The 26,117-nt window shown below is 36.1% G+C and overlaps 1 protein-coding gene across 6 annotated transcripts; it reads right to left on the bottom strand.

The window, feature by feature from the left end:
* Positions 1-291: 291 nt before the first annotated feature.
* SGCE (sarcoglycan epsilon) lies at positions 292-25,006 on the bottom strand. Of its 6 annotated transcripts, XM_025895437.2 has the most exons (12): positions 24,883-24,979; positions 20,920-21,042; positions 18,227-18,384; positions 15,306-15,378; positions 14,282-14,480; positions 12,455-12,617; positions 8,975-9,186; positions 8,192-8,218; positions 7,290-7,478; positions 5,647-5,690; positions 4,772-4,806; positions 2,742-3,058 (listed from the first exon to the last, which is right to left on the bottom strand). In XM_025895437.2, exons 3-12 carry the CDS (start codon positions 18,341-18,343, stop codon positions 3,008-3,010), a joined length of 1,110 nt encoding a protein of 369 aa, XP_025751222.1. In that variant the 5' UTR covers positions 18,344-18,384; positions 20,920-21,042; positions 24,883-24,979; the 3' UTR covers positions 2,742-3,007. The 6 variants fall into 6 exon arrangements, with proteins under 6 accessions (XP_025751224.1, XP_017930885.2, XP_025751222.1 ...); XM_025895439.2 differs by lacking the exons at positions 2,742-3,058; positions 4,772-4,806 and adding an exon at positions 292-1,796; XM_018075396.3 differs by lacking the exons at positions 2,742-3,058; positions 24,883-24,979 and adding an exon at positions 292-1,796 and having other exon boundaries at positions 20,920-21,025.
* Positions 25,007-26,117: the final 1,111 nt, after the last annotated feature.

Genomic DNA, 26,117 nt, shown 5'->3' with positions numbered 1-26,117 from the left:
CTCCTTGAGCAAAGGACTCAGTGGTCGTTCCTATCCCCAGAGCTCCGTGTATAATCAGGGAGATAGTATCTAACACAGGCACCTGAACTAAGTGCTGCAAACACTCTCCATCCTTTCTAGTCATGACACCTGCTTAGGCATCGCCCCCAGCTAAACAAACCCTGCACCATCAGCTCCACCCCAGTTCTCAGACACCGACCATCCAGTATTGTTTCAGTAATGTTAACAGCTGTAACACAGTGTTCTTTAGGCATCATTTTGTAAATTAACCAGGCAACAACTTCACTCCTTCATGTTTTCCTATTTATTAGATTTTACATTTCAGATATGTACAAAGACAGCGGCAGGGCTTTCTATTTAATTTGATTGCAACTTAATATAATATCAGTTCATACTGCCATCATAGGTTAAAAGAGGCTGTGAATTTACTGTCTTAATTAATTCTTTAGCCATTAAGTGTCTTTAACCAGCTTTATAAATCTATGCTTTCAGAATAATTGTTTTAATAAGTAAAAATAAATAATTTGTTATTAAACTTACCTCAGATAAATGAAGCTTTCAGTCATAAAATAGGTCAGGTATTCTTAATACCCGAGTCACCTACATCATCAGATTCTTTTCAAAATAGGTGGAACCTCCACTGCTACAAACTAATTTTTTATGCATGTACATAACAGTGTGAGACATTTCCTTAAATATATTGGCACTGTTACATTAATACAAATAAGGTGGGAGCAGCTCAACTGGTAGTTCATTGATTGTCATGTCATCCTCAAGTTACCAGAAATTGTTATGATCCAAACCCAATACTATTTACAAAGTTCAGTCTTAGGTTGCATTAAAAACCATTATTTAAAATCCATTCCATTCATTTCAGTTTCAAAACACTGGCAGCTCATACATTTGAAAACAGTAGTATAAACTAACAGAAATGAAATGCTGATTGTACTCCATTTTTTTTTCACAGCTTGAGTAAAAGATGTAAATGTCTAATTTACTATAAGCCTCAGTGTGCAGTTTTGTGATTCACTTTTCCCTGCTAACCATGCAAGCTGCTGGAAGGGGGGGGGACATGTCTCTGAGGAAGCTGATTGACTGGGGAAGTCTTCCCTGGTACCTTTTGGATGAGTTAGCAAGGTGTGATGGATGTCACTTTGAAAGTGAGTAGGAATGGCTCTTTATTCCAACTGTTTCAGAAACTGCCTTAATTTTTCAACTTTAATGCCTGTAGCTTGAGCTACCTCTCCTGGTCTAACAACCACCAGCAGGATTCCTATGGAATTCCTATGCATTTGCTCCCAAGTTCTGTGGGCTGTGCTGAGCATTCAGGGCAAAACTGACATTGGAGGTTTGACAATACACAAGTATGTACTACGTACTGAGCACTGATTATATACTTTGCTGCAAGAGTTATCATACTTGTTGCACAAAATTTGTCTAAAAAGCAGCTCAGGACTTGTTCTAACTATCTGCTGAGATGCTGCATTCAGGTTCGAGCCTATAAACACGTTTGCTTAAAAATTAAAATAAGTTTTTGTTTTGACAGAACAGGGTCATAACTGTAAAAAGAAAAAAAAAAGCAAAACCAAAAGTGACTACCTTGGTCTTTTTACAAATTCTAATAACCTCATTTTACAAATTCCTTTTATCCTCAGTCTTAAATTCCAGAATTACTCAAATTTCTCTTAGCAGAGACCCCACAAACCTCAGCTAAGGAAATGTAGCCAGCATTTAGTAATTTTAAAGCAGACGCAGTTTTCTGCTTACAATGCAATGTCCTGATGAGCATACAGCTTCTGAAAGAGAAAATATTACAGAAAAAAAGACAAAGCGTAAGTGTCAGCTTAAAACAATACAATGCTTTGAGGTAAAACCCCAAGAAATGTTGGTGTGAGCTGTTACAGCTGCAGACCCTGAAGTCCTGTGTTATGCTGTATTTGAAGATTTAAAGAAGCATCAGAAACTCATTTAAAATCTTGTGAAAAGTGTCAGGAGATAAATTATCACTGTCTATTGAAAAATGTGGAAACCTCAGTACAGATCCTTTTAACAAAGTCCATATTTTTAAGCTTTCAGCTGCAGGGACAAATGCCTCTCAAAGTAACCACATCCCAGGAAAGTATGTCTTAAATCAACTCCTTTTTATGGTTGATTAGATAGCTTGTTCTCCCACAACTCTTTGTACTCCAAAAAGAACAAAGAACGTGGAGGATACAAAAAAATTACCTGCATTGCGAACATCACAAAAAATTTTAAAGATTTTTTTTTGAATAGTCCAAGTATACAGTAACAAAATTAAGCATTTTTTATTTGCACACATTAATTTCTGCCTACAGTAGTTTGCAACAGTTTCTTGTAAGATAACCAGATGAATGAATGGACAGATTTTAAATGTTTTATTGCTTACAGGTTTTCAAATATGGTAAATATCTCGTAAAAGAACAGAAATCCAATTTTCATCAGGAGTAGTTTTAGTTATTTTGTTTGAGGTTTTATTTCTAGGGGTTTTTTTTCCAAAAATAACTTTTCTCATTATCTTTGATATTCTCTAAAAAATTAATGCCTAATAAATGTGCAGTACTATTTCTGAGCCTCATCTTATTGCACAAGTTTTTGTGCTTATACACTACTGCTTTTCCTGTGCAAATATAAGGCAATTTTATCATCCCATTAAACACTCTGAAATCCTTTGAAGTTTTGACTTCCCTGTTAAAACTTTCAGGAGAGATCACAAGACAGAATAAAGCTTGATATTTATTAATACATATAGATATAGATATGAAAGATTATTATCTGAATGTAACAAATATAAAAAGTTATCAGTGTTTACAAATTGTCAAAAATGTCCAAAGTACAAAAGAATACAGTACATTAGTTATATGGAAGTGATTGTACTCTCTGGCACTGAAAGCATTGTAATACTGTGGGCATGCACAATATACACCAGAAAAACTCATGCATCAACCAGAACAAATAAGGAAGTAAGACAATTTGCTGCCTTCTCTGATTACAAATTCATTGCTTCTGTTAGTTTTCTTTCCTCAGGAATACCATTTACCTGCAAATAGATGAGAATCTTTATAATCCATCAGTGGCACATGATGCTTCAACAATATTGAACTGTCAATTGAGAGCACAGCACATAAATAGTATTTATGAGTCCCTTATCAACAACCACATTGGAGAAACACTGCAAAAGTACAACCTGGTCCAAGAGACGACACACACATGACAGAGCTTTGCTTGCTTTCTTCTGGGAAGGGAGAACACTGGGAAAAGGTTGTTTAACTGGGAGTTTATCTTTCTGTTTGGGATCTAACAGGCCTCATAGTCAGACTGAAGCACAAACCAGAAAAGGCAGTACACGGTGTACATGCAATATTTAGTCTTTTGCATTATACCCTATAAACTTTCTCATCTAAACACCTTAAACAGTCCTCATGAATTCCGACTATTGACAGAGAGACAACTACAAAACTTAATGTATCTTTTCATACTGGAGACCAGTAGCAATTTTCATCAGTGTAATATAAACGTTAGATGTGAGTGGTCACCTTTCACACAATTCTTTCCCAGTTAGCTTTTAACCTTGTGAAATAGCCAAGCATTATGTCACCTATTAAGTCTGCCTTTTTAGTTAAGGTTAAAATAAAACCATTTCTTATTGGGGATTCAAATAGTTCCTGAAAAGGACAGTGGTTATTAGCCATGGTCTGCTCTTCAAACTACTAAATATGGCCTACTGAATATTTATAATAGAAATTTCTTATTCATAGTAGTCACTGATAGTATGTTAACAATCCTGAATATATTACTGGGAATTTGAATTTTCTGTACAAAAGGAAGAAAATTTATCAATGAAAATCTAGGTTTTTTTGGCCTCAGGTGTTTTATTTCTGTAAATTTCTTACTTAACAGATGAATAAAATTGATTGCTAAGTTTGTACTCATGCTACTAAAAAAACTTAGTAGTAGCTGAATTTTGTTTTAAATTATAACTTTCTAAAAATCTAACCTTATGACAACAGGAGTCACAGATACCCTGAAGATACCACAGAAGATAAACTAAAGAGGCACATGCCATCGTGTCATGAAGTGCTTGCAGGTTCACCTGCACATCTGAGTGACAAAGCAAGGTGTCATTATAAACTAAGAGGAGAGGAGGAAACACTGTCTGTCCCAAATACATTCCAACACCTGCCCCCCCCCGCCACGGATTTCTGAGAGCTTGTCACAAGCAGTGTCTGTGATGAATATGAAAGAACAGTTGTATTCTACAAAAATTATGTGCTACAGAAAATACAGACACAGGAGGATTTTTAAGATCTATTTTTAGGCAGTTTTTCAGTGCGACTCACAAGTGTCAAACCCATGCTAGCTTGTATTTCATACCTTTTCAAAAATTCCTCTCTGCTGTCACCATACAGCACTACCAGCTGATTTTGCATCTTTTTTTACTGCAAGACACACTGGAATTCTTGTAACAAAACAGTCACAGCAGAAGAGTAGCACTGTGTGACATTTTTATTCTGCCTTCTAAATGTCTGCAGTAGTCAGTGTGAAGAGCTGTGCTAAATGTCAACCCAAACCAGTGCTGGAGGCTTTGGATCAAGGCTTTGACTGCCAGGGTCATCAGCCATTTCCAGCATATGTGCAATAAAGCACACAAATAGCAAAGCTAGCAGAACTACAGTCAGGCTTTTTATAACTGTTTTTAATTTCCAGATAACAAAACAACCCGTATGGGCAAAAAAATCTATTATATACTTGCCTCAAATCTTTGAAATGTTGTCATACGAAATTCTCCTTTAATCCCCGAAAGCAGTAATGAAGAAGAAGGATTTTCAATGAAAAGAAAGAGTTGCTTATGTAACTCCTAAGTTAAAAGAAATCCTCCGCTTGGAGCTGTAGTTCCCATATTATGTTCAATACATATGTATCTCTCTAGTGTTTTGCTTAAATACCTCTTTGAATATTTAAAAATCGTGCTTTAGCCTCTATCTGTTCCCTGTGTGATTCTTACCCCCTTTCACATGGCTATATGGCTGTAGCTTTTTCTCAAACCTGAGATGGCAAGTGGAGAGACCAGTCAAGCCTTAGTCTGCCAGGGCATTCCTGACCTCAATCAGTGCATGAGCATTTGTGAAAAGATACAAAAGTGATGACTAAGACAGGGGAAACCTGAAGCATGCATATGTGCCTCACCACAGATTCCCCAGTATCGACCCTTTATGTCTAATAACAGCAATTAAAGAACTCCTTCTTCAGAGCTTAACTAGTACTGGTGGGAATTAAAAATTTGGGTTTCCTACCGAGTGTCAGAGAATCCCAACCATGTAACTACATTTGGGAATCTGGCTGTAGCTTCATGTTGTAACAGAAGATTATTTATACGAGGTCTCTAACTTAGCTGTACCCGATTCCAGGGTCTCATGCAGAGTCCTAACGTAGCATTTTGCCCACCTGTTCAATCATTCCCATCCCACAATTTTCAATGCTGTATCAAAAAAAAAATTTGGAACGACAATGCTGTAATACTTTACTATATTTGAGAATTATTTCCACTGTCTATAGACTGTATACATTTTGACTAGTGATTCCTCCACACTAGTCACTTAATAGTTACAGTATTCTCTGAGTACTGACCTGCACACTGCTGCTGTGGAATCTGAGTCTGATGTGGCAGGTTCCTATAAAAAAACATTTAATATCTTTAATGCTTCCATACAAAATCTGAATTGTCTTATGATGAAAGCTGAGTATTTACACTTCATTTTTTTTGCTTTTGAAGCAATAATCTATTTTCAGTATGCAAATACAGTTGTCCAAAGGTTAGCCAAGTCCATGAAACAAAGAAAACTAGTGCTAAAGTAGTTCCTATTATTTCACTTATCAGCTAGGTTCAAAGGCTCAGACTTGGTGAAATGCCAGAGGTAACAAGAGTCACCACGGGTTTCTGATGTTAAGCAAAGTTTGGTTTCTGTAAGCGATGAGTACAGCAAAGGTGACAGCATTTGCCACTTAGTTATTGACACTGGAATGAATGAACAGTCAGCCAGTTTTATGGGTTGGACCAGTTCACTTATCAAGGCAAAGTTACATTTTTGTGCCCTGCTTCAGTGTCTGTTTTCACAGTTACCAGATATTAAGGTGTTTTTACAGAAAGGAATTAAGGGTTGGAATATAGGTGAAGCAGATAAATACTTTATGTACAACTCAAGAAAGCCTTTGGTACAAGATTTGGCACCCCAGTCATAAAAAACTGCTATTCTTAATAAAGAAGCCCTAAAAGACAGGGCAGAGCACTTTGATGCAGTTGTACAAGGAATAATTTATACAGCTGTACTTCCTGGAGAATTTAGCTTTGGGACAGGGAGAAGAAAACACGGAACTACATTATGAAGGGAATTCAGGGCAAGGATGTGTAAATTAGGGCCTAGTTAGTGCTGCCACTGGACCACTGGGACCATGCAGGCCTGCCAGCAGAGGAGCTACAAGCTAGAGATGGTGTTGTAGAGATGGCATTGAAAAATGCCAACCACTTCTGAGACCACTGCCTCAGATCTGCTCAGCCCCAGGCACCTCAAGCAAATCTTACCAGAAATGCCTTTTTGCTACAGCACTATGGACTTGTCTAAACTAGAATGTGTGCAAAGCACTGTGTGGGTCTGTCTTAGTAGCTTCATTAAGTTACTGGTAAATGAACTCTAAAGAACAGGAATGAGTATTTTTCTGGTTTCTATCTTGGAGAGAGGGTGGCAACAATGGAAACGGGTGAGAGCTCTAAGTGTTTTCCTTGACGGGTCTGTATTTTTTATCTGTGTAATGGAATATGTTCTTCTATTCAACATCAACATTTCAAACATAAAACATGTGTGACAGGTACATGACCAACCATTTACAAAGTCTGGATTTCCTGGTATGAAACTACCACCAACTTGGTGGTAGTTTTATACCAGAACTCCAAAGACATTGGTTGAGAGACAGGGTGTCTAAAATAGAACAGTTTTAATTGATTCCTCTATCAAAAGTAGTTTTTCTCCAAAATATTCACACATCTAACTGTTCCATGCAAAGCCTCTTGCTAAGCTTTCAGACTGAAAGCCAGCCATCTAATTTTATAACAGAAGGCCTTTCTTGCTGCTGGAAATGCAGACATCAGAGCAATCTTGAACTGAGAGTCAGTACTGAAACCTCCATAAGAAACACATTTCAGAAGACATGCACTGGAATCTACAGTTAAACTGTGCAACACAGTGAGCATTAAGAAATAAAATCTCAACACTTACTGCTGTGTTTGCATCAGTGGCATGCTGGTATTGTCGTAGTTGTCCGTGTGAAGGGGCGGGACAATTTCCCCAGTCACCGGGTGAAACACGGGCAGCGTTGAAAGAGGCCACGCGATCTCTCTGTTTTTAGACATGTCACGAAGCTCTTTGGTTGATTTCTGTATAGCACTGTGGTGGACCAACTGGATGCTATGTCAAAAGGAAATAAAATAGTGAATACATATTTTAAGTGCTCTACCAAAATGGATAGATTTTTACAATTATTATTGTTCTTAAAAATATAAGGACTTTGACGCATGCTACAGACTCTACAGTGCAGCAATTACTGTACCTTTACATAGTTGAATTAATAAATATTGCCTTTATTTAATTTTTAAGGCAGTAATTATTCTATTAGATTTTTTCTGCCTGAATAGATATTTCTCATAGGATCCAAGACTGTGCAGTTTATGGCTAATGTTCCATTTATTTGCTGCAGTTAAAATGAAAGCTTTGGTTAACTCCTGATTCTTGTGGTAGATTCATAAAAGCTCATAAATTAATTTTAAAACACTCCATAGTATAGACCCTGGATACCTTCCAGGATATTTCTTCTCCTGGTCACTGCCTTTAAGAGACAGGCTGGTAAGTCCAATAACCAGGAGTATAAATTGCATATTAACATATTTATTCTAACAACACTATTTTATTTTGAATTATGAGTCGTTAATTTCAAACCCTTTTTATTCTGGTCTTCTATCCTTGCCAGGACTCTGATTTAAAAGCAGCTTTCACATTTATGAATTAAACCATGGTTTAGAGAGAATGAAAGAAGATTATGACACACATGTATGAAGCATGACGAGCTACTGAGAATGAAAATTAAATGGTAAAAGAAAAATAACAGGAAAGAAGACACTTACTCTGGTGTTTGCATGTTTCTCTTTTCCCTAAAAACAAAACAAAATTTATGAATTAAATAATAGCATTGATAGTTGGAACATTAAATCTATCTGATGATGAAAATAGTACATGATGTAGGAATGCTGACAAGGTTATTGCTAAACGCAACTTGGCAGCATTTGCAACGGGGTTTATGAAGAGGCCTTGATGGACGGACATAGAGAGATGTGATAATGGTGACAGACATACACACACAGACACACACAGAGGGAAATGAAAATGCAGGTTAAAGAACAAGCTTCTGGCTAAAATAAATTCTGTGACAAAATGAAATTGTAGTTTGTGTAAGAAATGGCAGGAATCACGTTACTTGCTGCTTTCCTTTTATGTGTTTTTCTTTTACAGTATGTCTAAATTCAGTTAATCTCAACCAGGTTTATGTTATGAAGGTTAGCATTTTAGAAATTACTTAATATCCTCCTGAACCAATGATCTTTTATTAGTATTTTATTTGCTGGGGGCATTTTGGAGAGCTGTGCACATGTAGAGATTTTGGGGAGTTTTGTGCATATGCTGAGTATTTTAAACCTTTCCACTAGAACAACTAAAGGCCCTGTGTCCACTTGCTTGGAAATTAGTCCATGTGCTTAGGTGAGAAATAGTTCAGCATTTCAAGAAGATATCTTTTGGCCTGTTTTAAAGGTTTATAATGAACCAAATGGAATTATTCTAACAAATAGTCCTCTATGCGTTATAATCTTAGAAAAGTCTACAGTTACTTATTAGCGTGGTAAAGTACTCACACTCCTTCCCGTCGGCAGCACATGATATAGGCAAGGATTAGAAAAAGCACCAGTGCTATTGCCGAGGGCACTGCCAGTGTAATTAGGAAATCCGAGTAATAGTCTCTGCTTTTCAGTGTGTCAGAGGGTGGCTTGTATTCTCCACCATCAGGTAATATTCCCTCTCCACGAATCACTTCCTGAAAGGTGGAAACTTGTTTTGTATTGTCAACCTGATACCCAGGGGAAAAAAAAAGAAGAAAAAAAAAAGAGATGATCAAATAACAAAGTAACAGAATGTAAAAACAGGCAGTATCTAACCAACGATAACATATAAAAGGATCCATATTACATGTTAGACAAATTCTATACAATTTTATCCAATCACTTTTTTTACTCAATAGAACCTTACATTTTATGAAAGCTTCTGATCAATGTGATAGTAATGTTATAATATGACTGTTTCATGCCTACCAGAGATACCACGGTTTTTACAGATTAATTTCAGGCATATGTCACACAAACAGTAGTTGAGTAAAAATTCAGTAAACATCCCTAGTGCAAACTAATTCTTTAGTACTGATTGATTTTTGACGAATTAATCCATTTCTTACTAGTCTTCCTAAATAACAATACTGCCCTCTCTTGTATGAGTGTGGCAGAGATGAGAGTCACATACCTATGACTTTCTTCCTCCTCCTTAGCCTTCAGTGCTTTCCATCCAGTGCTCAAAAAAGCAAGAGGCATCAACTGAGCTGCTGAGGGCTGAGCAGCTCATTGCCTGCCCCACACACCCAGTGCAGGAGGCACCACAACAGGAGATGTGCATTTAGTTGATCAGTTGGAGTTTCAAGGTTTTTTTTTTAATTCAACTAACCTTCAGAAGGCTGCATTCCTGGTCACAAGTAACTTTGTTTTTATATTTTTTTAAGTCTATACCTAATGTTCCTCAAAATACAACCTTGTTTTGCTACTGAATTTCCTATTGCATTTGACTGCCTTTCCCAGATGACTTTTTAACTTTCTGCCTCTGTTTTCTTGTTATCTTTAGTTAGATATTACTATTAAAGTTTATCAGTGTTGGCTTAAGACTCTCTTCAGATCATTAATAAAAATCAAATATATTTGCATACATGGTTGAACTTTTGTCTGACTGTTCATTGAGAAATCTTGCAACTTATGGTCATTTCTTTATAATTTACACTTTAGGTAACAACTTATGCAATGGATGAACAGATTTTCATGGAATGCCAGAAATTTTGCTGAGCCTAAAATGCACACATATATGTATATTATTAGTGCAACACAGTTTGCAAAACAAAAGTTAACTTATGTATTCTCCACTCATTAATTCCACAGTACCTTTTAGATACCCTGAGTTCCACCTGGCTGCTTAGCTGAATCTCAAACCCTAACAAATGCACAAAAAATATTGATGTACTTTTTATGTGACTGACAAAAGCCCCCACACAAAGTGAGAATAAGCTATCAAAAAGCAGCATTAAGAAGAAGCATTTATTACATTGTCCCTCTTTGCAGAATTTGGGACCCCCAAACTTGAATCCACTCTTTGATTTGGTGCTAACTGCCTATGTCACCTCATAAAAATGGGAAGAAGAGGTTATGATGGCTGTATTTTTAATCACTTATCTACGTTGTGATTACGGGAAATAGAGCTCAACTCCCTCCCAGCCCATGGCAGAGGAGAATTCCTGCCCCTTGGCTTGCCTTGTGAAAAGCAGACTGTGATTAGATAGAGAGAAGCTCGCCTCCCTTTTCCCTCTGATGAACCAGGTTACAGCAGCAATGCTGCTGGCAACAGTAAACACTCCTAAGACTGTTTAAATTCAGTTATTGTGGCAAGCTGCCAAAACAAATGTTGAATTCAAGAAGGTTGAGTTATAGGCTGCTGCAGAAAATTAGACTTCTCTGAGAGCCTGTTCCTGTTACACATCCCAAGGTGATCTCTGCTTTTATCAAACCAGCATGGCAATGCTGCTTCATGATTACTTTATGAGCCACTGCTACTATCAGACCTTTTTTTCTGAAGTACTCCTAACCAGCCACTCTTCATTCTGCATGAACACTGCTGTGTGCATTATACCTCTGCTGCTCCTTTTAAAATTCACCCTGTTTCCTAAGGCTGTTTCTCCAACTTCTCAAGATCTTTCTGAATGCTATCTGGTCCTTCAATGCAGCTGCAGATCCTTTCAGTTTCACAGAGACTGCAAATTTAATTTAATAAGCCCATTTCATCATCCAGCTATTAATGAAGAATAGCAAGGAATTATTGATAATTATTCTAGGATTATGGCTACCAGCCAGCTCTTCACTAGGTCCTAGCTTCACCTAGGCCACGTTCCTGAGCTTGTTTGTGAGACAGTATTAAAAAGCCTTACCATAAAGGAATGACATCTGCTGCTGCACCTCTGTTCTACTTCCTTCTTGTAGGAGGAAACTGAAGACTTGACAAAGTCTTCACAAAGACTAGCTACCTTCTGCTGTTTTTCAGGTGCTGGTAAGTGTTGCTGTGTACACTTGTGCCTTTTGCAATTTCTCAACAGAAGGCCAATAAAATGTAAAATAACCTGGATATTCTTTTGAAAACAAGTATTTCCGAGTTTTCTAGCAGCTTTCCTAATTTATAGTGTATAGGAAGAAACGACTTGAAGTTATTCAATCAATTTTGTGTATGAATAACTTTTCTCATACTCAGTATGTTTTTTCCACTATAAAAAGCATTTAATCTCTCCCTTTCAGCTTCCTTCTCAGTAATGTGTGAAGCAGCTCAACAATTATCTAAGTTTACTTTATGTACCTTCACCATCATTGTTCAAACTTTGCAACATTCTCTTCCAATACTGTATTATTTCTTGATTTTCCGTACTGGAACTAAAAAAAAATAATCTTAAAAAGCCTCTTTAGGAGTTATACTCCTTCCATGGCAAATAGTCTACTGCTGGGTTGTCATTTTTCTCGTGTTTGAGAAAAATGTTCCCATTTATTTTCATTTACTTCATCAACATTATTTTCTTTTCATTTCATTTTTAACATGAAATATGTTGTAGACAATTTCCAGAAACAGTTTTTTAACAGTATAAAAATGCTATTTAACTGGTCAGTGCTGTAGAATCAATATCTGAGAAAACATACATATATATAGACGCACACTTTTTTTTAGGAAAGCAAGTGTAACTAGCAGTATTAGCATTCTAAATTAATGAACTACATGTACCTAATAATTATCTCATTACTTTTAGTTCTGGACATTTATAGCATTCACTGCTAGTGAAAACAAATATGGTGGTTTCACTGGGGCTCACCCCTAATAGAATTTAACCTACATAGCAAAATCCTTTCACAACCTTAAGCGTGTCTGGTAGATGGAAAAAAAAGTCAGTCACAATAAAGTGCAACTGGCAAAGTTGTCTGGTCAGGCTGGCCAAACTCGCACCTGTACTTCTACAAACATCATTTTAATGCAATAATAAAATAACTCACCAGAGAGATTTTACACCAGTCAATATGAAATTGAGTACGAAATTTTTTATCACAGGTTATTACAGGTTCCATTTCTTGACTGCACCTCAGTTGATTTTGTGGGTTTTCCACTTCTCGTAAACAGGAAGAGAATGGAACATCTGCCCCAACCATCACATACACACTGCAGAAAAAGAGGAGTGACAGACCAGCAGGATGTCTCACAAATCCCCAAAGCACAATTATATACTCTTCCAAACATTATTGCTGTTTACAGCAACATTCAGCTGTTCTTTAAAGACTGAAATTACTTTTAAAAATTATTTTTCTTCATAGTGTACTTTATCTAAGCATACGAAAAACTGACTGAAATCAAAAGGATTTTTCTAGCTGCACATTACAACATACTCTGTTTTGCCACATAATGGAAATATTTGCTTACCAGCAGAAGTGTCAATTTCCATGCAGTCACAGAGCTCCAGGTGTAGGTTCCTCATATAAGTAAATCAGTACTACTTTTGAAAACTGGATTAAAATAGTGTCATTTTATCTTAAGGAAATCTTTAGTCTTGCTCATCATAGTATTTCTGAAGAGTTTCCTCTCATGTTTTCAAACTAAATTTCACAATGACTAGTTATTTCTAAACCTAATACTAATATGAATCTGCCAAATCCCCAGCTCTTCCTAAAAGACTCCATACTGTAGCTATGCTCTGCCAACAAAATTTGCTTCAGAATACTGAAAGCTGAATGTAAACTTAATAATTCATTTAGCATTACCATACATAAAATAAGAGCTACTACACTAATTGTCATATTTAGATATATAGAATGCTGCTGGAAAATACAGTCTGCTGAACCGGGTAATAATGTACCAATGGACCCTGAAACAGAAATTAGGTCCTGGTTGCCACTTGGTATATCAGGCATTATCTAACTAAATATTTGAAGTGTAGCCACTTGTATTAAGTGGTTCTGCTATTACTCTGGCTAATACAGAAATGACTTGCTTCCTTTAAATGTGCTCAAAACCTCCAGATACACAAAAAGGCTCTGAAACAAGATTTTCTGCACCCATCTCAAATTTTGAACCTTCAGCCCTTTCTCGGATATTATTTGACACCAAAATATCTAAATTATCTAAAAATAAACAGGCATCTTTATTTTCACCCTGGAAAAGCCCTATCACAATCAGACTTTGAAAAGACTGAATCCTTATTAGTTTCCAAGAGAAGTACAGTATTTCAGAACAGAATTTATGGTTACGAATCAGAACTGGAAATAGTGCATTCCTGAAGTTTACAGTAAGTGACCTGAGCTCCCCAGATACCTCAGCTTATGACTTTCAGAAGAAAGTCCACAGTGCTCCTGAATCACATAACTAACTGACATTAAGTAAGAGTACAGCTAGAAATTACACTGTTACATGCTAAATGCTTTTAGAAATTTAAGTGTCCCTGTAACCTAAGCTCTATCACATCTTGCTTCAAAATTTTGAGTTTCATGAATTGGAAACCATTAAAAACTTGAAAAGCATGCCAAATGCTCAGAAGTAAAACTGGAATTACAAAATAAGCCAATTTACTACCAACTGGTTCATAATTAATGGAATTTGTTAGTATTCCTTGGACTGTAACATCAAACAGGAGCTGTTGCCTGTTGTAATGGTATCTATCATAGTAAACCTGTACTACAATTAGGGCTCAGAACACCAGTAAACTTATTATATCTAATTCCAAAATATAAAACAGCAATTGCAAAATTTCTAGAAAACCTGAAAAAATATTAAGCTTTTCAGTAAGAAAACAAAGTGTAAAGCAAAAACAACCGACTGACACATGTGCTTACCCCTCTTTCATGTCATTAATAGGAAGTGGAACTCTCCCTCCCCTGTCAAGGGCTGAAGTGATGTTTATAGCATTCAAGCGCTCTGGCTGCCACACATTTTTCACTGCTCCGAGGAAGTCACCAAGAACTTCACTTGCTAACATTTCTTCTACATTCATATTCCTTATGAAGAATTCCGCTTGATATGGTAAAGGAAAATCTAGTTGTGATGAAAGAGTGTTGCATTAAACAAAGGCTCCAATATCTGAAGAAATTATTAATGTAATACTACTTTAAGATTATACAGCTTCCCAAAATTCTTGTATTTGAATTAGTTCATTTTGAACCTAATGTGATTATATTTAATTCAATAGTGAGTACCATTAGCTGTTACTCGAGCTGAAAATCTTCAGTTATTTATAAAGCAACTGGGACTGGAGAAGAGGACTGGAGGAAAAGAGTCTCACCTGGTAAAACCTCATGAAACAGATAAAATTACATTCATGTTAATTTGGGGGTCAAAACTGATCTGCAGCAACAATGGATTCTAACCCACAACACTCCATAATGTAAATAGATGAAAAGATGTAAATATGATGAAAAGAACTAATTTTAAGGACTAAATGTCTATATATGCCTTAACCTGTTTTTTTCTGAATCTGCCTACATAAGTGTTCTTTGCATAAGGCACATGCAGAACTAAGAAAACTAAACAACATGCAGAAAGAGAGGGAAATCCTTAATGTAAAGTCCATTTGAAAAGACAGGGAGAAATTTAAAATTAAAACCAGTTTAATTAAAAACAAAAAAGCTAACTTTTTTTTACGAGTGAGGAAAAACAGTCCTGTATGACAGAAATAATCCATCTTAAATTAACAAAATGAATTAAAGCAGGAAAAATTCTCTTATTTCTCCCTTGTGCCCCTGCATTTGGCTTGAACACCAGACAACTATTTTACAGTATTTTTTATCTTGAAAAACCAAAGCCTATGAGATGGCTTTGCTTATTCGGTTCAAAACACAACAAGCTATTTTCTGTACATACCTTCTGCTGACATTATATTAATGATCAAATTATGCCGTGCTGTCTCAAAGGTACGCCTGTTGTACGCAGTGATCTGGAGTGAAAAAGATATGATTGCAAAACAATGCAAAAATAAAAATCAGGTAAATGAAACATCCGTGAAAATTAAACTGGTAATTCAGAAACACTTTTAAATGTATGAACATTCATTTGCTAATATAAAATAAAATTTGAAAGGTAAGGTCAATTTATTTAATGCAGTACTACCTTCAAGTCGGAATACTAGAGTTTTCTTGACCAGTCTGTAGCCAAATACAATTATCCAAGAAATGTATGTGAAAATAATATTTTGGCCCTGACAGAAGTGTTCTACCACACACGTGTATTCTTTCTTTTCTGTTTTCTTTAAGAACAACCATAAGCAACCATTTTCCCATCCAGCCTCCAAACCCCTCCATCAATACTGTAAGATCTACATTCATTAATAGCTCCTAGAGAACTAAACTAGACAGAGATTTTTTTTTTAAAGCAAAAAGTGTTGGGATTCTCATCTCTGAGACGGGGGTTTAGTTTTAGCTCTAGACCCAGTAAAGTCATACTCCACTAATGGATTCACAAATGTTGCTCCAACATAAGTAGTTTTAAAAAAATCTTGAAATCTGTAACTATAGGGGAAGTGAAAACTAGGGGGTAGATGCAACATTCTTGCATCTTATTTTTGGAAACATACACCTTCATGATTAAAATATGTAAGCATACCAATCTTAAAGTTTAAATATCTAGGATGCCTGAAATGTGTGCAAGTGGTTACTTCCCAGTGGTGACTGTACTCCAAAGTTATAGTACATCAAGTGCTCATTCATAAGAAACACTGAATGAGGCAGGATATCAGTATAAATATGTACTATTTTTTGTACCTTTTTTCCCCTGAAAGTTGATAAATCTTTTATGAAACAAACTTACAAAAACTAATCATCTTTCTAATTTTAGACTTTATTTCACTCATTTCAGAGACAAAGGAGAGGCAGAGGAGTGACAATAGTGACAGAACGATGTTGCTTCTCAGCAAACAGTTACAAACTATTGTGACATTGACTATTATACAAACAAAGTAACAGATGTTGCACTTTTTTAAGGTATTTGAATGAAAAGGAAAAATGCTGTGGAATATCTTCTGCAGGTTCATTTAAGTGGAGAGGGAAAAGCTTACCTAACACAATTAAATCTTGTGTAATATAACAATTTCATTACAAAATTAACAGAAAATATATTTCTGAGATTTCTCCAATCCTCAATTCTGTTAATTTTTCAAAGGGTTGTAACAGAAGTTACAAATCCCCTGGTTGTACAAGCTTTATACAGGAGCACAACAGTACCCACTTTGAGCCTGCACTCCAGCAGTGGGAGCTGCCAGTGTGGCCATGCCCCAGCACCAAGGAATAGCAACAGCAGCAGAGATTGCCCTGTCCTGAATATTCATTCAAACACAAACTGTCTTTGCACAGCTTTCATAGGAGCTGAGCTCAAGAATGTTACCTGCTGTACTGCAGTGCTGTGCATAATGTTAGGCTCTTCTAATCATGAGGTCTCCTCCAATTAATTGACCTACCCATGACATCCCCTCAGGACACGATGGAAGTTATACTCAGGCCAGGAATATACAACCACTCAGATGGCACTAGGAAGTAGATCAAATGCCATCTGCCCTCCTCACATACCATAGAATTAATTCAAAAGCCACATCTGACACTAGGACTGCAAAGAATTAACTTGTATGGTAGGCAACATTTAGTTCAGATATAAGCTTGGGGTCATGCTTAGAACAGAGGTCTTGATATAGATCCTAGAATATAAAAGCACATGCCATTTAAAAACTGGCAATTTTAAATAGTGGCTTCCTCTACAGAAAGCTAAGCAGAGTCTGTAAGAGCTTCTGCACATGATTAATTCTCAGATGTCATTAGTCCTGCTGAAATCAAAACTGAATCATGTATATAAAATTAACCATGGGTGAAATTAGCTACATTATAACTTAACATCCAGAGGTGCCATTCTTGAGGAAGAAAAACTATATCAAATGCAATTTAGAAAAAAAACCACCATTAAGGGTCTAAGACAAATGTACTAGTGCTGCAGCAAAATGGCTGGAGCACGATAATGTGCAGATTTCTTAAACACTGTGAACCACACAGTGCCTGATTCAGTCTGCTGTCTATGAAATACATGGCAGAAAACATACTCCTTTTTCCCTTTCAATTGCTGCTCAATGAATAAGTAGCACTTTTAAACATTTGGATAGCTAACTGTCAAAAATAAAGTTTTGTCATGGTTAACACTTTAATGAACAGAATTACATACATGTAAGTGCTAACTAAAATATAACAATAAACATGAATAATAAACAAGGGAATACTTGATGAAAAGGAATTAAAAAACCCCAACAAACCAAAACTAACATAAAGCCCCACAACTGTTTATTGACTCAAACCTATTTTCCAGTGGGGAGAAGTCTGTCCCACATTTAGGTTGAATGTTACAAAGTTCAGAATTCAGTTATTCTTCAATTACAGTTGTTTACAAAGATTTTTTGTCCTGTATTTTAAATAAAACTTTTATATAGTCATCATTAACTGAATGCCTCTTGGAAAGTTAAAAAAGACAAAAATCAAAAAGTATTGCATGTAGAAGTATTAAGCTTAACTAGTTATTGCTACTTATTTGTTACACCTTAAAAGTAAACTATAAAATGTCATACAATCTGTCTTTCTCTCAAAAGAGGATAAAATGGTACCCAAGAGAAAATGTTAATGTCACAAGTCTGTCCCTGCCTTACAATCTTTTATATAACTATTGTAATTAACTTTTCAAAAATAAGGGGCAATATTTGTTGACAGTTCTGAATACTACACTCTAAAACTTTTTGAACATTTGAAAGAAAATACCTCAATGATGGTTGGTTTGCCCACATTTTCTACAGTTGGTGAGCCATACAGCACTCCATCACTGTATGGTGTCCTTTGTATATAGCGGAGCCATCCAGGTCTGTCAGGGTAACCCATTAAATTGGTATTAAATGTTATAGGATCATTACTTATTTCACCTAGATAAGAAAAATTATATTAGAATATTTACAAGAAAATGCTATATGCTTTGATTTTGATGTTTCCACTAGAAAGTCTTATTCTGGCTGCCAGTTATGTTTTCTGAACCTTTCCAAAATGAAAAAAAAATTGCTAACCTTTACTATATCAGAAGTATGTGAACTCCAACTTAGCACTTTTAAGTATTAAGAAATTCACACATGAAAAGTGTAATCAACTGCAGAGATAATATACTGGCACTTCCTACAGTCCTGGCCAACTGAGTGCTCATGTTCAGTAACTAGCGGGTTTGATTTTTAGAGCTCAGTTCCACATAGAACTGAAGCATCTCACCTCCTCACAGACAAAAGCACAAAGGTTTCAGTCCTTTAATTCTCTCCCCGTCCCAAGTTTCTTTTATGTTTTTAATGATGGCTCCAGGTACTCAATGTACCAGGGAGGGCTTACTGTAAAGAGTGGCTGTGTAATCACCAATGCCTGAAAGCTTCTGTTAGCATCAGGACATACACACGCGTCTTCAGCACCTACAGCCTGGCAGTCATTTTTCTTCAGCAAACACATTGATTCAAAGAAGGGCCAGACATTCCTGTGAAATGGATCCACTGATGGCTACTAAATACAATGGTCCAGCTGCAATCTGTAAAAGTCCCTCAAGTCAAACCACTACTTCCATTCTTGTGGTTCTCATTGATACTCTTAAAAATGCCTGAGTCTGACTTGTTTATTTTAGCTTTTGTAAATGAAATCAAGCATGGCTGAACTCTACCAGATCCCCACTGCTGAGGCAGCATCCAGCTGAGGCACAGAATCCAGTCAAATCCCTTATGAGCCTGCAGACACCTCTGCCTCATGCTCCAACTCAGCTTTCAGATGGCAACAGCAGGCACTTTAGGACAAATGTTGAGAGAAGAAAACAGGCAGGCTGGCACAGAAGGCAGAAACTGAGCCCACTGAGGAATGAACAGCTGTCATCTCCTCCAGAGAGGAACAAAAAGACTGAGACCTGTTGCCAGATTAGTCTTCAGGTACACATTTACACATCTGGTCATGAGTAAAATTAACCAGAACCAGACCAAACCAGCACTCGGGTGTGTAACACAACTTCCCTCGCAATTCTCTCAGGACATCTCAGTAACATAATCTATCACATTCATAACAAAATTCCCAGCATCACAAATGATTCAGGGAAAATTCTGAAAGCCACCTGAGAGACATTCTGGTTAGCCCTTCCTTCATCAAGGAATTATGCTAATTATCCAGCAGACAAAAATAAAAGGACCATGGTAACATCTGGCCTTACAGTGAATTACTGATATGATCACAATCATCTATGGGGACAGCAATTTCAGTAGGATCTGAAATCAGATTCCTATTGCCAGGAATGTTGAGAGAGGTTGCAACTGTAAGGACAATCCATCATTAGTAAAATTTCCAGGTTCCTTCCATCTGTTTGCCAAATCTGGGAGGAAACTGGGACAGAGGTAAACTTCACTCTGCCAGTCACCATGACATAAATGAAGACTCAGGTATTCATGTCAGAAAAAACATCAATTTTTCAAAGAGAAGAAATTTTTAAAACATTTGGGTTTACTTATGACAAAATTTAAGCAATGCTAACAGAAGCTTATTTTTTCTTTAAAGTGAGTCTTGAAAACAGCACTCTCAAATCAATTCAAGAGCTTATTAATGAAACAGGTTTTGATTATGTGTGCACTGTACAGGTATTACAGGTTTTTCATATTTTATAGGAAAATATGGTAGCCACATTTACCTAAATTGGATATATTTATATATTTATTATACCTTTTTATTGTAGACAAACATGTAGGGCTGAATGGTTTCTCTTTCTCTTCCCACCCTCCAGATTGCTTACACATATTCTAACCTGCCAATGATCAATCTTTTAGCTTTGGTGTACACCAAAATACCATACTTAAGAAATCACAGGTCCTTCTCTAAAAACAAATGCTTACTAACATTAAAATGTTTCTAAATGTAGGAAAAAGGCTGAATCCAAAGGAATATTTGTTTTAAATTAAAGAAAACATTACTATGCAGTCTCACATTTGTTTTAATCTCCTATTTTGTCTCATGTTTACTATATGCTTTCAAAGTCCTCCTTCATATAGACTAACGGATACTATGTCTGAGACAGTGATCAGCTAAAGGGCAATTTTAACAGACATAATTATTAAATGTCCACAATTTCATATTTAATGCAAAACTGAATAACAGGAACACTTCCTAATATCATATATATATATATATAATGTATGATTACGCCTTCCAAATTAACTACATTTTTTCACAACACACAGTTATATGTATCTTTTCACAAATTATCACAAACCAGAATATTTTAGAAGTGTAAGACCACATATTTTATTTAATTTGAATATATTTCAATAGAAACTAAAACCTGTCCTTTTTATGTTATATGTTGAACTCTAAGGTACACTAAGTAGACTCCAATGTCTTAAAACAGTAATTTTTCTACATTTGTATATAATATGGAAGATCTTAGCATCCCATACCAGGCTTTGGGTAAGGAGGAAATTCCCCCTTAAAGTACTCTCTCTCCAAAACATGAACAAACAGGACTCCAGCAGAAGGGTATACATTCCGATCAGAGTGCACCCTAGACAGAATCGTGTACACTGAAAAGCAGAAGGAGAGATAAGAGACAGAAAAAAGGCAAAAATGAGACATGCTCTAGGGAACTCCATGCATTTCAACAGCAATGCGGGCATCGGGAAAGGAAAGCAACAAATATTAGATACCTGTTTATTAGTTTTTTAAAAGGTTACAGAGATTGAAGAACAGAATGCAGGGCAAACCTTTTCTTTGCCCAACAGGATCCTTTCCAAGACTGCAGTAAATAAACCTGTCTATGTTAAGATTTCAGAAGTTATACAAGCTCTTTAATTTTATTGTTATAAAAAAGAGGAAGGCTACTGTAATTTTATAGTTCGTTTATTTGTAATATTACATGAATAAAAATACATTAAATTATGACACAATCATGTTTCCTTGGTTTTTACATAAAAAAGGAACATGAGGAATACAGAGAAACCTTAGCAATTCATGGTACTGATTCCCCACTGACTGGAAACAGCAGATTTTTCAGTTCTTACGCAGAAAAGAACAAAGCAATTCACTTCAGCTGACTTCTCTGAGTTCTGAAAGCTAGAATTTCTCAGACCAGCAGGTTCAGATAACATACATCTAAAATTTTGGTTAGAGAGTTCATTAGTGAAGACATTGTGCTTGTATTGAAGGATAAAACAGAAGGACATGGATAATTATAGGCCAGTCAGATGAAACTAATTCCAAACAAAAAAAAATGAAGCCCTGTTTTACAAGAGTAAGAATTAAAAGCCTAAAGGGAAATTAATTAAGAACAACCAGAATATGTAAAAGCAATATGTTATTTTTTATTTAGTACAAAATTAGTTGATAAAGGCATATCTTCTTTTAGGTATAACATATTCAAGGCTGTACTACATACACATTTTAATGAATTAGAAGAAAAAAGAAATTATTATGATAAATTGGATAAGAAACCACTTTAATGACAAGTTTCAAAATTTAAGTATAAATGGAGAATACTGATCTAATAGGTGTTTCTCATAGTATCTTAATAAGATATAATATTAATATTTTTATTACTATTGAATTTTACGTCAATGCCCTGAAAGAATCGATCATTGCTAATAAATTTTGTCAGGGACATGAGGATCACAAAAGTGGTAAATAAAGATGGTAAGTCACAGATAGACACACACAGCTACCTGCCTTGCTTGCTGAATTGAAAGAAACTTTATGAGAAATTACATGTCTGAACAAAGACTATAGGCCATACAGCATGGAGATGCTGTCACTGGGAAGAGTGACTCCAAAAGAGTCTTCAGAGTCATTGTAACAAACTCCTAGGAACAAACTCCTAGGTTCTAGAAGATAAAGGGCTAATTACAACACTTTGATCAATAAGCACGACATATTTGAAATATGGACCAAGCTCAGGTAATTTTTTCATGCTGGTGTAATTTTTTAATCCTAGTATAATTTCCCCAGCCTTATATCAACCTTCTTACTGGAGATTTGCTGCTAATTAGGCATTAATCACAGGCATTCTAGCCCTCTCACCACGTACTCTGTATGGAATCTATCTCACCTAATTTTAGATGCCTACAGAAAAAACATCCACCACTGAGTTAGTCAGGCTCCTTTTATAGTCAGTGGAGAAGACACAGACGCTTCTAGGGGTTGATTAATTTGATTTCTCTTGTAAAATGAGATGAATCATGTCCTATATTCCAGGCTATGGTGACTAGATCTCCATGGACTGCAGAGGCACCTGAGAGGAGATGCAGACATCTGTAATGTAGACCTCCACATTTAGTTACGTAATTCCCACTCTTCAAGCTTAATATTACAGAATTAATAGTCTCAAGTTCTGGATATACTAGTCATCAAATTCCACAGCATTTGCTTTTTCCCATTTTTGAAAACTGCTTTTAACACAGTTCTGAACAGAACATTTTTCTAATAATTTTATCTCAGTGATAAAATTAAAACAATCCTGAAATTTATATTTATTACAATTCTGTGTGGTTAATAAACCAGTTACTGTAATTTTCATTACATAAACTTAAGTACAGTAACATTGCTCTTTGATTTATTTACTTAAAATTAGTAAATGATGATCCAAAAAACCTTTGCATTCAATTCTGTGAGTGAGCTGCAAAAACCAGAAGGAAACTAATTAATTTCCTTTACCATATTTTCAAGAAAAGTTGAAAAAGTACAATAACATTAATAGAGCAGAAAAGCTGACAAAAACATGGTGGCTGGTTGACAATGCATCACATACCTAGAAAAATCTATTTTTCCATTTCTGATGCTTTGCCTCAACAATGAAAATCCATTTCAAACAGGAAGAACAGTGAAAAAGTAATGTACCACAAGCATAAGTTTCTCCATGATGAATAGTTTCAGAAAAAAAAAGGATAATAGCAGTTGCTGGAAAACCCCATATAACATTTATTTCGTCTGTTATAGGAAACCTATTGACACCAATAAATGCCTGCCCATCCCTAGCAATGAAACATCCCCAGCTGCTGAAGTAAGTATGCCAATAAGGATTTGATGCAGATATAAAACACTGATCTTGGTGGAATTCTAGAAACATCTCTCAGAAGAGAAAAACCCACAGATCTATTTTATCTTGGAATGACAAACACATTGTAATGACACAAGTATAGAGATTAAGAATTCAAAAGTTCTTGCTCCCCTTGTAAGAGAAGCCCTCTTCTTTTTCCTCTACAAAGTTCCTTCAAAATTAGAAGGAAAATGATGAGTCTTCAGCCCACTACCTCTATCACTTCAGCTTTTCAATAATGAAACAAGTGAAATGCTATTTTCTTCACAAGTCTTTTCATAAGACTTCCTGAGAATGGAGATGAATGTGTAATCATCTTAGGTGATCTCGGGATGAAAGTGATTATGCTTAACAACTTCTAGATGCTAATCTAATACAGCAGACTGCCAGCTGTGAATTGCCTGGGCAAATTCCCCGTGGTAGACAAAAATCTCAGTGAGATTGCGAAAGGCTTCTGTAAAACTAATATGGGAAATTGAAGATCTCCACTACATAGGATCACATCAGATCCCTGCTAGAAAAAAAGACAGTATCAGCGACATTGACAGCACTGTTTTCTTCTTTCTTGTTTCCAGATCCTTTGGAGGCCTTTCTGTAGATCTCGAGGGGTTTTTTGTTGGTCTTGAACATGGGCACAGCCAGGACTTCAGCCAGGATTATATCAGCCTGCATCCCAGAGCCTGTTATCAGATATAAAAAACCCCCATCTCCAGAAATTTCAGAAGGTTCACCATGTTGGTTGAAGCCTGTATCTGGATGATCTTCAGAAAAAAATCCATCTGGAATTTTTTTTCTGGGAATTTCGATGGGTCCTCTCCCCATTGATATTTAGCAAATGAAGCATAATCCCAGAAATAACTTGATCTGGAGGGCAATTCAGACTGTCTGTCTGGATGGGCAACCAGTGCAAAGCTTTTTCTCAGCTAGCATGCAACAGCTACAATATTCCATGTGTACTTGCATAAATGACAGTAAAATCTTTTACATTTATATGTGAGAAGATTTTTTTAAATTGTTACAGAAAAGTTATTGTATTAAGCAAACTGCAGAGGTATCTCCAAGCAACCAGCCATGATAAGAAAATGTGCAGTATTAGATATACACATTGCCATTATTTCAAGCAAAGCTACAGGAACAGGAAAAGTCAGAGAAGACTCACAAGGACACACAGGTCTGTGAATGTTTGAAGATTGAGGAAATGTTAAGTTTTCCAAGCTACTTACCTTAAAACAGCACCCTATTCCTAAAACACGGACATGACTGAATAAACAAGAGTAATATTAAAAGCAGGTTTGACTGAACCAACATGGGATTTAAATTTTCAACCTAAACTCACCATTCTTCTGAACAGCCTTTATTCTGCTGATAATGTAACTGTGGGCTCGCTTAGTCGTCCAGTTAACAGTTCCATTATTGCCATCAGCAGAGCTTAGCAAAAAAGCTTTTCAGAATAAAACAAATGCAAAAAAAAAAAATTAGATCAACAGAATTCCATAAACAATCTGATCAGATGGGATCAGATGCCTTCTAAACCACGTTTTGGTTTTAGTCAGAGTTTAGGAACCACAGGTTAAAAAAAATGGTGGCGTTTGATTTGAATATATAAACATGTAATAATCTTTCTGACAGTCACCTTTTTGACACCCATTTTTCCAAATAAGCTAAGTTTACACTAAATGTTTAAACCTCTGCAGACGCTTCTGCTGACATAATTGTACTAATAATAAAGATGACAAAGAGCATTCTCTGGTAAATGTATTTGCACTGGCAAAATCTCACATAGAGGCAAAAACATATATAAAGTAACTTTCACCAGCACAGTATATTTTGGCCAAAGAAGGGAAAGTAATATAACCAAGAGCACAGCTTTGCTTGTATAACAATGTTTATACAAAAGACACATGGGGCTGATTGCCTTGCCTTGCAGGCATAACCAATAACCAATTTTGAAAAAAGGACCCATTAAAAATGGTTGTCTATATGCCATACAGCAAGGACACAGCCTGAAATCAGCTGGATCTGTGCTGCTGAAGGAGGAAGAAGTTTTGAATGTGGTGAGGAGCAAATGATTACAGGAGAAAACAAGCAGCTGTGGAGCTGACAAAAAGACTCCATTTCGCCAGTAGCAGAACTGCCTGAGAAAGCTCCCTCCTCACTTCCCACTTTTTTGTTTCTGTTATTCTGTGATGAATAATGGATATATCAGCTCTTTGTACAGTTACAAGCCAACTGAAAATGCAGAGGGAAGGAAATGCAGTCAGGAAAGGGAAAGTAGCCATAATAAGTAGTCTTTATTTTCAAATATTTTGGGAGTGAGAACTCATGTCAAACCCCAGTTCAAAGATGTTATTGGATTAGCATCCTAATTTCCTTGTAAAAACAGCAATACCAGAAACATCAAGTAGCAGTACTTGTGTACAGACACACTGGTTTACAGGAAGAAATGAACACTTCTTGGCAAATACTCCAAGTATGTGAATATCATTTACACTAGAAGCTTAAACATCTGTGGAAACTTCTGACCTGCTACACCAGTCAGCTATGACATTAGTGATATTGCATTCTCCAAAC

The sequence above is a fragment of the Manacus vitellinus genome, unplaced genomic scaffold (assembly GCF_001715985.3).
Source record: "Manacus vitellinus isolate BGI_N305 unplaced genomic scaffold, ASM171598v3 scaffold_3_pilon, whole genome shotgun sequence".
In the NCBI taxonomy this organism is placed as follows: Eukaryota; Metazoa; Chordata; class Aves; order Passeriformes; family Pipridae; genus Manacus; species Manacus vitellinus.
This window is presented reverse-complemented; position numbering and strand designations above follow the sequence as displayed.

Bases quoted from the DNA above. Each gene is read 5' to 3' on its own strand.
- SGCE (XM_018075401.3), bottom strand. From the start codon at position 18,343: ATGGGTTACCCTGACAGACCTGGATGGCTCCGCTATATACAAAGGACA. The intron at 15,379-18,226 runs GTATTTTCTTTC...TTTTCACTCCAG, and splicing joins GCAAACCAACCATCATTGAG to ATCACTGCGTACAACAGGCG. The intron at 12,618-14,281 runs GTAAGCACATGT...CTTTTTCTGCAG, and splicing joins ATTAATGACATGAAAGAGGG to TGTGTATGTGATGGTTGGGG.